The 18,006-nt window shown below is 56.6% G+C and overlaps 1 protein-coding gene across 3 annotated transcripts in view; it reads left to right on the top strand.

Annotated features, from left to right (window-relative positions):
* Nucleotides 1-18,006, top strand: part of AFAP1L2 (actin filament associated protein 1 like 2) — a 96,783-nt gene that overhangs the window by 65,990 nt on the left and 12,787 nt on the right. For all 3 annotated transcript variants that reach the window (XM_039237638.1, XM_039237637.1, XM_039237639.1), the window contains exons 4-8: nucleotides 1,130-1,224; nucleotides 8,276-8,366; nucleotides 13,788-13,993; nucleotides 15,133-15,312; nucleotides 17,901-17,990. In XM_039237638.1, coding sequence (XP_039093569.1) covers nucleotides 1,130-1,224; nucleotides 8,276-8,366; nucleotides 13,788-13,993; nucleotides 15,133-15,312; nucleotides 17,901-17,990 — 662 coding nt within the window. The remainder of the gene's footprint in view (nucleotides 1-1,129; nucleotides 1,225-8,275; nucleotides 8,367-13,787; nucleotides 13,994-15,132; nucleotides 15,313-17,900; nucleotides 17,991-18,006) is intronic.

Here is an 18,006-nt window from a genome sequence, read left to right as displayed (position 1 = left end):
TTTATATATTTTTGAGAAAGACGGAGAGAGTGAGTAGGAGAGGGGCAGAGAGAGAGGGAGATAGAGAATCCCAAGCAGGCTCTGCGGTGTCAGCACGGAGCCCGACGCGGGGCTCGAATGTGTGAATCCTGAGATCATGACTCCAGTCTGACCAAGAGTCGGGCGTTTAACTGACTGAGCCACGCAGGCACCCGAAGTCTGGACTTGATGGGTGTGGGGCGTGGTAGAGGATGGAAACGTCAGCAGCTGCCTTAATGTTCAAAAGTTTTGCTCAAAGGTGCTCTCTGGGCAGAACGTTGTATCTTAAGTCGGAAGGCCATCGTGTGCCTTCCATGTAGCTTACTCTTCTGCTCTCTCCTTCGCTCTGAAAACCTTCAGGAATGGCTCTGGCGTTTGCAGCCCAGAGGGGATTAGAAGCCCCATCCCCCACCTCCCAAGCCTATGACTGAGGCTTAGCAAGAGGCGGGGACACAGTTCTCCAAAGCATTCTGTCCTGTTAAAGTGCCGGTCCCCAAAGCCCCAAGGTCAGGTCTGCCTGAGCCTGCCTGTCCCGGGGCCTGGCTGGGCCGCTGGCTGAAATGGTCAGGCTCAGAACAGCCTCTGGATCCTTCTCGTTAAACGCACACACAGGGTTGGTGGCCATCTTCTCCGCTGTGGCTTTTTCACCTCATGTTTTCACCGCCGAGCCTGGGGCTCAGCAGAAATTATCCACGTGCAGGCTGCCACAGAGCCCAGGGCCATTTGCCTTCTGGGGAAACTGGGGTGGGAAGAGCCGTAATCACAGGGCCGGTGCCGAGAGCTGCTGCAGACCATGACCGCAGGGCAGCTCCTCGGCTCGCCCGAGCTCTGTGGCGAGGCCATTTTTGGCACAGGGCAGGCAGAAGAGAGGGTGTGGAGGCTGCCAGGAACCCCAAACCCATTCCTTCTGAGGAATCTGCCCGTGGCTGGGGCACCACTGTACCCTATTCTTGAAGGAAGACCAACATTGGGTCTTGGGACCTCCTTGTGAGTGTGATGAGCACCTGCTCAAATAGATCTCACGGCACATGTGACCAGACAGTCCGGATGACTCACCTGCTGTGACACTGGGCACCCCTCACTGAAGCCCTCTCCCACTTGCTGCCCACAGCACCCGAGGAGCAGAACCCCCTGACCAATGGGGAGCCTGGCCAGCACTCCCTGGCCCCTCAGAAGAGCCTTCCAGACCTCCCGCCACCCAAGATCGTAAGTGTTCATCTGACACCCCCGATTTCCGGACTGGGGCCCCGTGAACCTCCAGTTGCTTTCACAGGGGTCGGTCCACCAAGCAGCTGGCATTTTCTGAGCACCTCCTGTGTGCAGGACGTGGGCAGAGCACTGGGAGAGACAGAACAGAAGCATGCCTGTCTGCGGGTGGCATCATCTGCCCAGGGCCACGGTACTCAGGACACTGAGGGTAACCAGAGTGGGAGTTGCAGGGGGTTGCCTTTATTGACTGCCACCAAGTGTTTGAGGCTCCGCCAGTCTTCACCCAGCACCATGGGAGTAGAGCTGTGTAGAGCTGTGGTCACCAGCTCAGGCCGCAGTGAACTTTTAGAAATGTAAACCATATCGCCTTGCACTTCCTGCTTCAGAGTGGCCAAACGCTTTCATTGAACAAAAAACATCCATGTTCCTTAACCCAGCCCCACAGCCTACACAGTCTATACAGTCTACACTGGCCCAGCTACATCTGCAGCAGGCCTCCCTTCTGCTGTTGGATTATGCCACAGGTTCAGTGTTGCCTCAGGGACTTTGCACAGTCTGGATCCTGGCTGCCTTCTTCTCATCTCCCAGACATTCACAGACTTTCCCTGACCTGGGGCATGAGGCATCCCAGCTCTGTCCCCACCTCTGTCACTGTCTACCCCATGGCAGTTACCCTCCCCCATGGCCCTTGCCACCACTGAAATGATCTTTATATCATTTGCCTCCCAGACCAGATGTGAGCTTCCTAGGACAGAGAGATGTCTCTCATTTATTGCTTCCTGCCCTGTGTATGCGCACAGTAGACCATACACATGGATTTGTTCGTGGATGGGTGGAATGAATCACGGAACCCTATAGACCTGGGTTCAAATCCCAGATCCACCAGGTACTGGCTCTTTGACCTTGAGGAAGTTATTTAAGGTCTCTGACCCTTTGTTTCCTGGTGTTTAAAAAGAATGTGAATCTCTGTCTCCTGAGATTGTGTCATGTGGTGGGCGAAGGCTGTGTGTGGCACATTATGTTAGTATTCAGGGAGGTACGTAGCCGCGTTCATATTTTATGGGTGAGGACACCAAGAATCAGCAGGTTTATAGCATCTGAATGTCGCACACACAGAAGTGGTGGAACCAGAATTTGAACCCAAGTTCTTCCCTGTCTGGGTCAGGGAGGCTTCCTAGAGAGGTATGAAGTGAGAAATGGGAAGGATTTCTATGGGTGGCAAGGTCCTGGGGTCAAGAAGTGGGAAGGGTTTGTGGGGACAGCGGGGTCCCGGGTTCAGTGCCAGCAGGAAGCTGTGTGACTCCATGATCACTGAGCTCCCAGCGTGCTATGCAGGGACAGATCTGTGGGCTCAGGTCACTGCTGAGGGCATCCGGACCCCAGCCTGCCTCCCTCTGTTCACACCTTCCTGAGGATGTCAGTATACCTGGGACAGTACCTGGTGCATAAAGCGCCCCCAGCTGGGTGACAGCTGGCCGGGACTCTTCATCCAGGCTGGGTGAGACGTGATGGCCTGCGCCTGAGTCCCTGCTGTCCCCAGTATGCCGACAAAGCAGGTGACCGCCACGCCTCGGCAACTAGCCACCACGATGCACACAAACTGGTTCTGTGCGCCATCCTTCTACAGGCGCATATTTTTGTCACTGATTTCATATGAAGAAACAGAGGCTCAGTTCAAATCGCTGGCCAAGGGCCCACCTCGGGGAGGTAGCAGGGCCAAGACCTGAATGCAGGTTCTTGGTTTCCAGGCCGCTCTGCGGCCCTCCTGATTTAAGCTCATCTTTCCAGCAGAGCGAAGGTGCAAGCTCTGGTCCTTCGAGCTGTGGGCTCCGCTCCCGGCCACAGTGCTTGGGCGAGGGTGCCCGGGCCCTCTGCTCCTGACCGCTTGCCGCCAGTCTAACCAGTGGGAGATGCCGTGGTTTGCTGGGGGTGCTCCGGGCCCTGCTGGCTGGGTGGGGGGAGGAGGGGAGGTGGCCGCTCTGCTCTGGAACGTTCCTCTCCTGAATTCAGCGCCTGCCTCTGACCAGGGCCTTCTGCACAGCGGAAGTGCCCCTGCCCGCCATTCCTGGGGCAGCAGATTACAGCTCTACACCCAGCGGGAGAGGCTTTCACCAGGCAGAGCCTCACCGGCACCGAGTACTGGGTGGTGCTGACTCGCCCTGGAAATCTGTGCTTTGCAGACATGGGGGTGGGCCCGGAGACCCAGGGTCTGGGACCAGGTTGTCGGGAAAAGCCAGTCGGGCCACACTCGTCCCAGCGGCCCCTGGCGCTGGCCTGTCCTGCTCCTTTGCCGGATGCCCTGTGATGTGAGATGTGGGGCCTCTGAACGGGACGAAGGTCTTCCCCCAGAGCCGACTTCCTGTGTTGGCAGTGACTAGGGGGCCGCGCGGGGCCCGGAGAGGCCTGTGTTGGCCTTTGAGCGAAACCCGGTGCTGGAGTTGGGGGAAATACCACCCCCCACAAGTGACACAGCCCCAGGGGGCCTTCAGATGTGCGGTAGTTGTTCCTGGGGACAAACTCTGGGCCCTGGGGAGGGCTCCAGCAAGGCCAGCTCATTCACAGTCTTCTCTCCTTGCGGGGTTTCTCTGCTGAGGAGGACGTGGGGTGCTGAGCCGGCTGAGCCCGTTCTCGGTCCCTCGTAGTCCTGTATTGAGCGCCCCCACCCCCACCCTAGGGGACTTCCATGTGCAGAGTCAGGAAGGCCTGGCATCGACCGGATTCCCCCTCTGGCCTCCTCTGGTCAAGTCTGGCTGCAGCAGCCGGAGCTCTGAGTCCAAGGCCCCCTGAGGAGTGGCGTCAGGGTGGAGTGGGGAACAGCTGTGTCTTCTGGCCCTGAGGAAGGGGAGGAGAACCGGAGAGGGAGTGAGCGAGAGAGCGAGCGTGGCGGCATGAGCTTGGAGTGACCCTGTAACCTCTCTTCCTGAGACAGAGAAAACCGCTGCCCTTCCCACCCTGACTCCAGAGCCTCGGGGTGCCGGGAAGCTTGTCCCCCCGAAGGCCTGGCTGCGGGCTTGCTGCTGGCTGGGACACCTGCGGGATGTCTGCCCGTGGTCCTCGGTGCCTGTGGCTGGGCCAGCAGCGCGGGTCTGTCCCAGGCTCAGGATGTCCTGGTTCCTCCGGTGGCTTGGGTCCCCCCGCCACCCCCGCAGAGTCCGTGGGTAGCAGTGGAAGAGGCAGTTGGGGGGGCTGGAGCCACCTCGTGGGTGTGACCTGTGACTCAGGCTGCCGTGTGCACAGCCAGGTGCCGCGATCACCGCAGGGGAAACCGATGTCTGCTGGCGTCGTTTGTGCTCCTGGCCAGCGCAGCCATCCCCACCCCAGCTGCCCTTGGAGGCCCGAACATGCATTGGCGCTGCTCTTAAGTGAGTTACTCTACGGGGGAAGCAGCGTACTCCACACAAGGACGTCGCCACGGTCGGTCCGAGGAGCCAAGGCCGGTCGGATGTCCTGTCCCTGTCCCGGGAACGTTCCACGGTGCCGGCTGGGGCGGCTTGCCCATCGCCGCAGAGACAGACGCCGCAGGTCATCCGGGCCACTGCTCACGTTCAACCCTCCTGTCTAATCTAAATCGGGATTGGCAGACTCTGGCCCCCAGGCTACACCCACAGCCACCTGCTAGTGTAAATAAAATTTTATTGGAACATAGCCACACTTCTCAGTTATATATTATCCATGGATGCGTTTACTCTGCAGCAGCGGAGTTGAACAGCTAAGTTCAGTGACCCTAAATGGCCTGCCAATCCCTTAAGTATGTGTTATCGGCCTTTTACAGATAAGTTTGCTGACCTCTTGCAAATCCTGCTGAGCAGGGTGTTTCTTGTCCCTTCCTGTGAATTCTCAGAGCCTTCTGTAAGTTGTGAAGTCACCTCTCTTCTGCGCCTGTGTTCAGTGTCTAAAACCTGCGCGGTCACAATGATGATGAGGAATGAACGGTCCTTTATTCTTATCCCCAAGAAATTAGCCTCTCTCGCTCCTTTGACTTCAGAAAATAGGTCGTTCTAATTGTGCAATTATGTGACTCTCTTCTGAATTTTTGTATAAATCAGTTTAACCTTTAATTTGACTCAGGTGCTTATGTTTTGCCCCAGCAGCCTTGAGGGCAGGGACCATCTTCTTTAATGAGGCTGAGCTGGGGCATAAGCCTGGGCGACCCCAAACATCTCCTCCATCTCCTCAGCATGCGGCGGTTCTTCCTCTGTCGAACATGTATACTGGCAACTTTTCTCCCTTCGTTGATATTTTAATGTGTTTTAGGTCAGTAAAAATGCATACGTATTGAATGATAGTGCTGGGCACAGTTTCATCCTTGCAATGATTCCATGTGACAGGTATTTCTATGCTTCCCATCTTGCAGTGGAGGAACTGAGGCACAGAGAAGTCAAGTAAGTTGCCCAGGGTCACACAGCTTGGGTGCACCAGTGTCAGGTTTCAAAACCTAGCCCTGGAGGTTGGATTCCTACCACCTCCCTTTCCTGCCTCTCCCCATAGATCCATTTACAGGGGATTTTACAGTGAGAGCCTTGGGAGTTTCTCAGAAGACACTCCCTAGGATTCCACGCTCATATAGGACAGTAGGACCCACATGGTGAGAATGACCCATGTGGGGCTCCTGAAGAAAGTTTCGTCTCCCCCCGCCCCTCATCGTCCTGTTCTGATTGCAGGGCTGCAGCTGCGTCTTGGATGTTTGGAGCTTCTCTCTAGATGGGACCCAGCTCCTCATTGAGGGAAGGGTCCCAGCACCACCTGATGGGGGTGGGGCTTCCGGAGGCTGGAGCCGGAGGCCAGGCCAGCTTAGGAAACATGAGCTCCAGGACCCACCTGTGGGGACCTTGCTGCTTCTCAGGAGAGGCGATGCTCTCCCCTCCGACCCCGGGAAGCTGGCTCTCAGGGGACCACGGCTCAGTCTCGGGCAGCCCTTTCTCCAGCTGATCAAAGGGCCGGGAATGGCCGAGACGATCAGAGACAGCTCGCCAGGCTTGTGGCATCAGAGCTGAAAGGTCATCTGCTGGCTGCGACCGTGTGCACGGCCTGCCCTTCGGAGGGAGCCTGGCCCGAGGCGCCACTCACAGCCGCGTCTGCGGGCCCAGGGCAGCCGCTGATCTGCTGAGGAAAAGAGCTCAGTCTGTTCTTTTCATGCTCTGTGCCTTCCTGCCTGTCGGGTGCTGCCCCTGTGGGGGCTGGGCGCCGCTCGAAGCCTACCTCTGGCTATGTGTCCACCCTCCGGACGTGAGGCCAGATGAATTCGGAAGGGTTCCGAGTTGGACCCACACTCTGCCTGGCCTCGATGACCCTCTGCACGTAGACCTGTCTCTGCTTGCTGGACAACGATCTGGTGACCAGGCTCCTGCCACACCCCACCCCCACCCCCAGGGCATGGACGGTCCCCAGACAGTGACAGTGACGGCCTCCTCATGTCTGATCCGGACCAAGCATTGTGGGAACGCGGTCACGTTTTGTCTCACTAAACCATCAAGACCACCCTGGTTTTACTCGTGTTTAACAGGGAGGGAGGGCGAGGGAGAGGCCCTCACGTCCCCTCCGTTAAATCTAGAGAGTCCTAAAGCCCTGATTCCAACCAAGTTATATTCACTCCAGAGTCCACATGAGTCCAAACCACACAGGACTTGGCTCTGGGATGCTGGTTTTGGGAAAGCAGCCACAGGATCATTGCTCTGCCCTGGAGGATGCGGGGAGCGGACACTCTCGCAGCCCAGGCTGAGTTCTCCCGCGGGGACCCCAGCCCAGGCTGAGTCCTCTCCCACCATCTCCTGGGCCGAGACCAGGGGAGCTGTCTCTGTCCGAAGTCCCTCATTTTCATGAGTGCATTTTCAGAGGCAGGGGTTTCTAGATCCGCCCCTTCTGCCTGCAGGGCAGGGAATCCTCCAGGTCCAGAGTCCCATCCGAGCCCCCAGGCCGTGCAGGGTCTTTCCGTTGGCTGCCTTCCTTCCTTCTCCTCCCACCCCCTTCTGCTGCTTTCACTCGAAGTTCCCCCATGCCCAGCACAAGGACTCTTCAAAACCCCGAGCGGGCGTGCACTTCAGATTTTGCCATTTCTGCCCTCTCATTATGGATGTTTCCCCAGCCCACCTCGGGGGTTGCGTGATTCGGGGAGACACCAGAGAATCATGCGGACGGATCCTTGCACACTTAAGACCTGTATCTGGTACTACTCATGCAACAAGCGACGGCTTTTCTCTCCGTTGCCACTGCTTACAAGATGACTTTCATAGTCTAGCACCCGTTTTGCAGTGCAGTAATGGAGGAGCACAGAATTTCACGCCCCGTGTTTCTACACGTTTGCATCTACTCTTTATTCTTCCCCATTTGTGCTCATGCTACATAAGAAGCTCCGGGTCATCTTTGAGACTCAAAGATTGTGTCCTCCCAGGGCTGGTCAATGCTCCTCACCCCCTCCGGGTTCCCACGGAACTTTGACCTTGCCTATTAGAGCATGACTCACGATACACTTGAGTGGAAGCCCTGAACATTCACTCCCTAGTGAAGCCTTCCTCGGGACCGACTCCGGAACATCCGGACGTATCCCTTGCAGCTTGGACACAGGACTCATCCGATATTTGCTGACCGAGCGATTGAACTTAATGTGGTAAAAGTTCAGGATTTAGAACCCCAGGGCATCTTCCTCCATGAGTATTTGATTAGCCCTTGTCTTTTTAGAAAGTCTGTGCTATTTAGAAGCCATAACAGCCTGGCACCATCTGGATGTTTGTATGCATTCTGTATCATGTGCACAGCACTGTTCTGTGTGTGTGTTGCAGTGAGGGTGGATTTGAGCCTCATTTTGCACAGGAAGAAGCTGAGGCTCAGTGAGGTTAACCAATGTGCCCACCGCCTTCATGGGGAGCAAACCAGTGGACGTGGCTGTCAGGACTGATGGCATTCCATGTTCTCCCTCCCAGCTGACTTGAAGTCCAGCTGGGCATTTTTCCTTCTTCTTCTAGAATCCCCTCCTTCCACTCAAAGGGTTAATTCCAAGTTGTTCTCAGTGTATCATATCTGAGTATGTTTATTTTATTTGTTCATACCACAGATTCCTGAACGGAAACAACTCTCCATCCCAAAGATTGAGTCTCCAGAGGGTTACTATGAAGAGGCTGAGCCGTATGACACATCCCTCAACGGTACACCCCGGGGCCAGGGCTGGGGCTCAGAGGGGGTCCAGTTACTTCCTGCGCAGATGCCAGCGCTGGAGGCCACAGAGCGCTGGGCCACTGCTCTGGTGGGGGGAGCTGGGACCTCACAGTGGACCCGGGCTGCCCGCAAGGAGGCTGGGATGGTCCGCAGTGAATGGTTTCCTGTGTCTGATGCTTTTGGTGTTTCCGTCCGGATGGTGCTGGCCTCGGCACAGAAAGGTGATGGAGGAGAGGTGTGTGGGTCCAGGGACACGTGTAAGCAATGGGAACATGGTCAGGCAGAGCCAGAGGGCTCTCTCGTTGGACTGACAGTGAACTGTGCTCACGCTGTGTGCCAGGAATGCTTTTAGGAGTCAGGAGCTCAGCAGAGCTCAGGAGAGTCCAGCGTCATGGCCCTTAGAGTCTGTTTAGATAGACAGACCACAAGTAATCATAGGATGTGTCAGGTGATGATACAATGTTAGGATGGAAAACATGGGGGCTGGGTTGGGGCAGGAGAAGGTGTTATTTTAAACAGGGAAGGTCTTGCTGATAGCATGACCTGGAGCTGATTCCTGAATGCAGTGGAATGTGGGGAGGGCAGAGACCTACAGGAAGAACTTTCCAGATTTTGCAGCACATGCAAAGGCCCTGAGGCAGGAGGGCTCTCAGCACATTTAAGGAACAGCAAGGAGGCCTGTGTGGCTGGAGCAAGAGGAGAGACAAGAGGGGGGGAAATGAAGTCAGCCGGTCACAGTGAGGACATTGGCTTCTCTCTGCTGAGGCTGCAAGCCATTGGAGGGTTACTTTAGTGACTGACCTGACATAGGTATTAAGGTGACCTGTGCTACAGGGTCAGGACTCACGCTGGAGCTCTCTACCCTTGGCCAGTGGTTCTCAGCCTGGGAGAGTCAGATCAGAAATGCTCTGGGTTTGGGCTCAGGTCATGATCTCATGGTTTTGTGAGTTCAAGCCCTGCGTCGGGCTGCATACTGACAACACAGAGCCTGCTTGGGATTCTCTGTCTCCCTCTCTCTCTGCCTCTCCCCTGCTTGCACTCTCACTCGCTTCTCAAAATAAATTAACTAAAAAAAAAAAGTCCTCTTGGTGTAGAGATTCAATAGCACAGAAAGGCCCCAAACGTTCTGGAAGGAAGAGTATTGATGGGCCTACGCACTCGAGCACTTGAGCAGCTGCACTCGGGCCCTCTCGCTGCCCCCGCTTACCTCAGTCTGCTCCTTTCCTTGCTCAGTGAAAGGTCTCTGAAAGCGTAAAGCAATTTGCAGATGTAAGAGGCAAGGGTCCCCCCCAGGGAATGAACTTGGCCGGGGACGGGTGTCGTCGGTTCTGCAAAGAACAGGACCAGAGATCACACGGGCCCGGGCCCTCGGAGCTGCGTCAGACCCTTCTCTCCCTTCACACCTTACCTACTGCCTCCGGTCCCAGGAACTGTGTGGGAGGCGAGGGCCTGTTTGGATGAAGGTTATTTTATTCTCCTGGCTTTGTGGGCAGACATCACTTAACTGGAACCCGCTGCGCGCGTGGGGCGGGGCCGTGAGCCCAGACCCAGGCCGAGGGTGCGGTGCGGCCGTCTGTGTGCGTGCGGAAGGAGGAAGCTGTGACTCACCGTGGCGAGTGCCTCTGTGCCCTGCAAGCCGGGCTCTCCCGGGTGTGGCCCGTGCCAGCCGGGGCCTGCCTTCCAGACGCTCCCGGGGGCAGACGCGTCATCTCGTCACCAACAAGTGGGCTCAAGCCTCTTGGTGTTTGTCTCTCGACTGGGAATTCAGGTTGGTTTTAGCGAGGACTGGGGCGTCCCTGTGAGGACGGCCTGGGCACAGCAAGGTGGGCAGGAAGATGCCAACGGCCTGTCCTCTCCTGCGGGGACAAGGACCAGGGTGACTCGGTGGGGGGAAGTGGTCACATGTGCCATGACGGGAGGGCCTCCCCTGCATAGGGAGCTGGCCTGCCTTGCTGATTGTCCCCTGCACCTGTTTGAGCGGTGACACGTGCGGGTCACACCAGGAGGAATGACCTCTGGCCCCCGGCCCACCAGCGATTTTGCGGCTGTTTGGGCTCTAGTCCTGCTTCGTCAGCACTGTCCCCAGACTGCTCTGATGGGGCAGGTCCCTCTCTCTGAGTAGAAGTTTAGTAAGCGCCCCGATGGCCCGCGCAGGAGACAGGAGGTACTAACTAATACTTGCCCGAGACATCAGCTACTTGGCCCATGATGTCTCGTGCTGGGGACATGACAGCCGCCGTCGCACAAACCTCCCTTTCAGGCTACGGTGACACAGTACACATTAGTTTCTGCTGAACCGTCCAGGGTGCATATTCCTGGTCACCAGGTAGTTTAGCCGCCTTCCGGTGTGGGCTTGGCCACGGAATCCTCTGTAAAGAGAGAGCAGAGAATTCCTCTGTGCTTCTTAAAAGTACCAGCCAGAGGGGACTTGTACGCACATCCCACTGGTGACAGGGTCATCTCTGGATGAGAAGGGGCTGGGAAAAGATGTCCTGGGTCGGGCGAGGGCCCCTCCCACCTCCGATGGGAAAGTACTGGCTTACTGTGGACAGCTGGCGCTCTGTGTCGCTCTCTGCCCTTGGGTCTGTCCCTCTCTTCATCTTGTTTCTCTCCCTCTTGCTTTTCTCTGTGCTTCTGGATCTTGTACAGGTCATTGTGGTGGATTCTCGCCCACCGGAATCCCCAGATGGGTCCAGGTGCCTGATGGAGTCATTTACGCCACGATCACCTTGGGTACTGCCTGTCCCCAGAGCTGAATGCCAGTGATGCGGTGTCTGCTGCGTGGCTCTCAGAGAGCACGATGCATGCCCCGAGGGTGGCCTCTCGCCCCTCCCTGGCCTCGTGCATGGGCCCTGCATGTGCACGGCGCGTGTCATCCTTTCGGAAGGGGAGACTCACTCTGCCTTCCACAGATGGCACCGGCGTGCGTGGGTGAAGGACCGGAGCGCCGCGGGCTGGTTCTGCCCTCTGTTCCCGGGGACCCTGCAGCAGCATGTGCTGGGGCGCAGAAAGGGGGCGGGGTTACCCGAGCATCCTACCTTTCATGCCTCCTTGTCCTGTGACCCCTGGAAGCCACATACCTGTTTTAAGACTGCCCTACGTTCACGGCCGTGTTATGGTCGCCCTTAGGGATAAATGAAGTTACAGTCCATTTGCCCCAAGTTTCCCCAATGCTGCTCCAGGCGGTTCCTTCTCAGCTTCCCCAGAGCCCCCTGGAGTGGACGGGCTGGTGTTAGAATTCTCCACGGAACATCTGGGGGGCTCCAGAAGCGCTCGGTGGCCTCCCTCTATTAATTTTTGCTACTGAAGGAGGCACTGTATCATTCCCATTTCGCTTATTGTACAGATAATAATATAGTGACAATGAGGACTTTTTTTTTTTTTCTAAATCACCCTGGTCCTACCACCTGATCAAATCAGCTACCTTGAGCTCTCCCTGTTGCCTTCCAGTACCGAGCAGTGGGTACCTAAGCTCGCCCATATAATTTGAATTGGGCCTTCTCACTTAAATCCTGTTTACTGGGCTGAGAACTAGCCCAGTAAACAATCCCTGCCCCTGTCACATGGCATGCTTCAGAGTGGATATGAGGGTGCCTGCCCCGGCCCCCACCCCCGCTCCCCTTCCGCTAACTCTAAATGGCACTGGAATTAATATCTTGATGCATGGAACCTCCCCCATCCCCTGCTTCTTTTTTTTTCTTTTCTTTTTTTTTTTTTAACTAGTTTCCTAGGATCAACTCCCAGGACTGGGATTATGGGGTCAAAGGGTAGGGTGTTTTTATGGTTCTCAAAACGACATGCTGCCAGCTTGTTTTCTGAGAGGCCCGTGTTCCCCTATGTTCCTACCCAGCTCTCCCGTTGGCTATGCCACCGTTTTCAATCTTTGCTTCTTTAATAGGTATGAAATTATGAACCGTGCAACATTTTTTAGGCTGTGAAGGGGAGTAGGGCCACACTGCTTTTAGAGAAAGCTGATATTACAATATTGACAGCGTTATTTTTAGAAATAGTAAAGCACATTTTCATTGGCATTGGAGCTAGAATAACTGTGGCCATGGCATCATTCTGTTTTTCTATATTTTAATTCAGAGGTGGTTCAGTTTTCCTAGTACGTAGGACCCCGGCTATGTAGATAGCAGAAGGGGCTTCTGCAGCAGGGAAGGCTAAGGCCCCATGGGCTGACTTTTTTCCAATGGGGTTGAGGGGGAGGGTAGAGGAGATGCATTCACCATGACTCAAGGGCCCAGAGCCTGTCTGTAGAAGTCCCGGGGGAGTAGATGGTGGCCTGACTTTCTGTTATCGTTATACCCAGTCATAGAAGGAAGTATCCAGTGCTCAGTAGATAGTGAGCTCCCCGTCCAGGGGGGAAATCAAGGAGAGGCTGGTGCAGCACCAGGATTCCAAAAGACAGGATTTGTGTGTTGAGGAGAGATTGGACCAGGGGTACTGAGGTTCTCTTTTCTTTGTGTCCTGTTTTTTGGGGTTTTACTTTTTTCTTCACCTAGTTTGTGTTGATCTTGAATAGCACAGAGAGGCCTAGAGAACAAAGCAACTCTCGCAGGATACGAGGGGGAAGGACAGAAACCGAGGCACGTGGAGCGTGTACAGAATTGAACATGGTTTGTGCTTGGTGAGCTTCGAGATTCTCTTGAACGGAACACACGTATGAGGCTGGCTGGTCACCAGAGGTGGAAGAAGGGTAGAAAATGGAAGCCAGCAGAAGGGGCTGTCTGTGCAGGGAGGGGTGCAGGGGGGCGGGGGAGAGCGAGCAGAGTCTGGGGAGGCTGGAAGTGAGTTTGGAAAAGAGCTGTGACGGGGACGGCCGGCCTTCCCCACAGAGCCATTTCCTGCTGTGGTTTCCTTCACCCTAAGAATCTGTAGCCCACCCCACCCCCACCCCCTGCCACTCCAGGGCAAGACCGGGGACAGAGAAGGCCCAGCTGGGCAGGAGGCTGGTGGAGGCTCAGGTGGTGAGCCCTTCCCGCGGCCCCTTAGAATGCCTGGTGTGAGGCCCACCCCTGCTTCATCCTTTAGGTGAGGAAACAGGCCCCGAGGGTGGGCAGTGGACTCATGAAGTGTGAAAGTCGCCTTGTGGGCAGTGTCTTATCAGAGGTTTCTGTGGAATCCGGGAGGACGGACTGGAGGAGGAAAAGGGAGAGACTCCTGGTTTTAGTTATGTGTGTCTGTGGCCAGAAACAGCATCCGGGAAGCTTCGCTGAGGACATTTGGGGCCCAGGCCTGCCCAGGTCTGTGGTTGGTGGCTGTCAGGCTGGTTCACGGGCACAGAGAGGCGGGTGGGTTGTGGCCTGGAGGCCCCTGGCTGCCCAGCCTGCCTCCCTCCCTTCTGGACAAAGCGCGTTTGGAATGTCCCCTCCCTGCTGGGTCCGTGACCGCGTGGGTCTTCCTTGCAGAGGACGGGGAGGCGGTGAGCAGCTCCTACGAGTCCTATGATGAAGAGGAGAACAGCAAGGGCAAGTCAGCCCCTTACCAGTGGCCGTCGCCCGAGGCCAGCATCGAGCTGATGCGCGACGCCCGCATCTGTGCCTTCCTGTGGCGCAAGAAGTGGCTTGGGCAGTGGGCCAAGCAGCTGTGCGTCATCAAGGACACCAGGCTCCTGGTCAGTGGGCCTCTTGTTGTATTCCGGGCTTTTCTCTTTGTGGGGGGAGTGGGGGAGATGGACCCCAATACCAGGCAGTCAGAGCCTTTTTTATCCGAAGGTTTTCTCCACCTCCTAACCTGAAGTCGTGTGCAGAACTTTATGTGCGCGAATGCATGTGCCTTCTCTCAGCTAAAACTGTCTAGTAGTCTTCGTCCGTCATCCGGAGTGGGGGGGGGGCGGCTGGGATTACCGCCCCCTGGACCCCCCCCCCCAATCCCATAGATGTTTCCCAGGAATCTTGTCCCCTGGGCCTGAGGGCTCCTTCCTCATGTCCCGACCCCGCCCTGCGGCACAGTCAGGACTCCCGCAGCCCCAGTTCTGGCTACTGCACTCGTCTGTGCAGCGCTACAAAAGGCATCTTCTCGGAAGTCACAGTGTTTTGAATTACTAGTTATAAGACGAAACCGATAAAGAACTCAGAAGCTAGTACTCAGACCACAGCCCTGTTTCCTGTGATTCTAAATTGAAATTCACAGTTTTCTGTCCTAATTTGAAGTTCCTTGGAATCCTCATAAGCACCTTTAATTCCCCACTCACAACACGCCTGATTCCGTATAGGTGCTCTTCCTGGTAAGCCGTTCAGCGGCCCTGTGAGGATGCCCTTTATACCTGGGACAGACTGAGGGGCAGAGTATTTTCGGAAGGGAAGCAAGTCCCTGTGTTTTTTCACTAACAAATCGTTCTCTAAACTCAGCAGATCCAAAGCTTAGTCTTGCTTCCCGATGGCCCCTTCCTGAGGGTGCTAAGCAAGAAATGTAGACAGGCGGGGAAATGAGTGAGTCCGGCCAGACATCTGGCTACAGAGGATGTTTTTAGGGGCTCGCTGAGGTCTACAGGGACCTTTGAGCAGCATGGATAAGCGGGGTCTGGGGCATCCCTGGGCGAGGCTGGTAAGGAGGAGGCGCATGGGAGGGGGACAGTCTGCCTGGCACTTTGATGCTGAGAACAAGAGCTGCTGACATGTGAGGCCACATTTCTGCATCCCTCATTTTGCCGGGGACAGCCCAGCTCCCGGGGGTCCCGCTGGGCCAGCGGCCTCTCGGCTGCAGAAGCCGGCTGGGTCTGGCAAAGCTGCAAGCATCTCTCTTCCCTCCTAGTGCTACAAATCGTCCAAGGACCACAGCCCTCAGCTGGACGTGAACTTGGTGGGCAGCAGCGTCATCCACAAGGAGAAGCAAGTGCGGAAGAAGGAGCACAAGCTGAAGATCACACCCATGAATGCCGACGTGATCGTGCTTGGCCTGCAGAGCCGGGACCAAGCAGAGCAGTGGCTCAGGGTGAGGGTGGCATCAGGCCGCCGGGGACACGGGTCTGCTCCCCTGCGAGGCTCCCTGGGGGCTCCTCAGTTCTGCCTCCCTGACCTGTTCTAAACCGGATGGCCATTGTGGAGGGTAAAGGATCTGGAGTCCTTCAAATTCCCAGGGCTTCCGTGTTCCAAGTGGTACTGCTCATTCGGAGTGAAGGGATCACCGCACTCTGCTGCTGGGCCTGGAGCTGGGCCCTGGGGGACACCTGTTTGCCTTTTGGCCTCTAGAGGCACCATCAGCCTCCTTACTGAAGAACAGACAGCACTGCCACGTGTAAAGTACTTATGCACTCTTGGCAAACTTAACCCACCTAACCACACTGGGGGCCGTGGGGGGCGGGCTGGGTGATGTTAATACTGCCATTTTACAGGGCAGTGATTAAGGCTCAGAGGGAGGAGGTGACCAGTCAAGGTCACCTGGCCAGTGAGTGGCAGCATTGGGTTCAGACCTGGTGCTATGTGACTGCAGCCCTGTGTTCTACCATCACAAATGGCCTTGGTCACTTCGGCCTACAGACACACGCATAGCTCCCAGTGCTGATGAAGCCTGGTTTGCCCCATATGAAAGATAAGCTTGACGATTCCAGAAGGTAGGAGGTTTGCACCAAGAAGGGGCCCACAGCTGCAGAGGGATCTCTAGACCCAGCAGGGCCCCTGGTGAGACTAGAACCAGAGAGGTCCATCCGTCTGTCTGTCTGGCCGTCCCTCCCTCCCTCCCTTCTTCCCCCTTCCTTCCCAACTTTCCTCCCTCCCTTCCTTCCCTCCTTCTCTCCTTCCCCTCCCTTCACCACTTCCCTCCCTTCTTCCCCCCTCCTCCCTCCCTCCTTCCTCCCTTCTTCCTTCCTCCTTCCCTCTCCCCCCCTTCCTTCTCTTCTTCCTTCACTCCTTCCTTCGCTCCTTCCCTCACTCCTTCATTCTTTCCTCCTTCCCTCTTTCCTCTCCCCCTCCCTCCTTCCTTCCTTCCCTCCCCACCTCCTCCATCAAGGCCACACTGATGCATGTCCAGTATAGGGACACTCACCATATCTGCCCTCTACCCCAACCCACACATGTACATACACACAGTTACTTACGTGCACACACACTTGCAGATATACACACAAATACTTGAATGCACACACACACACACACACACACACACACACTCCCTGCTCCCAGGTCCCAGTCTGTTCCTCTGACCACTCCCACTCACCTGCCCTTCCTCTGACCCCAGCTTCCCTCCCGCCTCCCATGCCCACATCTTCAGACCCTTGCTGGTGGTTTCAAAGCCAAGAACACTTTCAGAAGGCACAGCCTCTTCTGTGGGCCTTCACCGAGGCCCTTCCCCTCCCTGGGCAGGTGAGCACAGAGGTGGGCCTGGCTGTGGGGACAGTATGTGGTGTGAATGGGAAATGCTGATATGGGATGAGAACCCCAGAAAAGGAAAGCACAAGGCAGGGCTCCCCCAGAGAAGCCCTTGAGCCTGGACTCCAGGCTTAGCACACTTCCCCTGCGAAGGGAGCCCGCGTATCCAGGCCCCAGCTAACGAGGACGGTAATGAACGTGCCCGGCCTGTGCCAAGTCCTTTACCGAGTCCTCACAGCCACCCGGTGGCGTAGGTGGCATCGCATCCTACAGACGTGGTGACTGAAGCTCAGGCCCAAGGTCATGCAGCTAGACTGACTCCAGTGCCACCCTCTTCCCACAGCACCGTGTCGCATGTTTAGCCCGCCGTGTAGACCAAGGTGTCGAACCGGGAGTCCATCTGAGAAGCGAGAAATGCCATATATTCCCCCGTCCCCACAGCCCTTCTTCCTTTTGTTCTTTGGCTTTTCTGATTTTGAACTTGTATCTATAAACTGCTCTAAGCAGAGACTGAAGAAGGAGGGTCTTTGTCTCTGCTCTTGCGAGCCCAGAGGGCTCAGGACGGAATGGGTGGTGTGTTTGTGGCTGCCCTGGGCTCCTACCCTCTGGGAGTCCTCCAGGCGGCTCCAGGCTCAGAACGGCTCAGAACGGGTCTGAGTGTGGCGAGAGCCACCTCTGACCGGGCTCCCCCCAGCTCAGGCCCCTGGGTGCGTCCTTCCGGGGGACAGTGGGGTGGACTGTGACAGTGAGTTGGGATGGAGAGCCAGTGCTGGGCCAAGGGCATTGGGGACCCTGCTTCCTGAGCAGCGTGGAGGCTGTCCTCAGCAGGCTCCATGGCTCCTGAAAGCCCGGGGACAGGTGCAGTTCTTCATCAGCCCCACAACTGAACAGCCCTCCGCACCCGGGAAGAGGGCAGGGAGGGGGCTCACAGGGCTGAGGGCTGGCGGCTTGGGCCATCCTTAGGCTTTGCTATAAAGTGGCCACCATCAGAACACGGGGGGGGGGGGTCTTCAGGAGGTGGGCCTGCGGACAAGCCTCCCCCACCACAGTCCCCCCAGTCGTAGGCCAGGTGCTGGGGGGTGAGACGCGGGGTCTCGTTCACGCATCTCCCCTCCCCCCTCCCCCCAGTCCCCTGACCTCAGGGGGCACCGGCATCGGTCTGGCTGCCAGTACAGGCCTGGCTAGGGCTCCACTGACGGCTTCCCCTTCCTTCAGGTCATCCAGGAGGTGAGCGGCCTGCCTTCAGAAGGAGCGTCCGAGGGCAATCAGTACACCCCAGATGCCCAGCGCCCCAACTGCCTGAAAGTAAGCCTCTGTCCTG

This window comes from Hyaena hyaena, unplaced genomic scaffold (genome assembly GCF_003009895.1).
Source record: "Hyaena hyaena isolate Hyena2069 unplaced genomic scaffold, ASM300989v1 scaffold_128, whole genome shotgun sequence".
NCBI lineage: Eukaryota > Metazoa > Chordata > Mammalia > Carnivora > Hyaenidae > Hyaena > Hyaena hyaena.
This window is presented reverse-complemented; position numbering and strand designations above follow the sequence as displayed.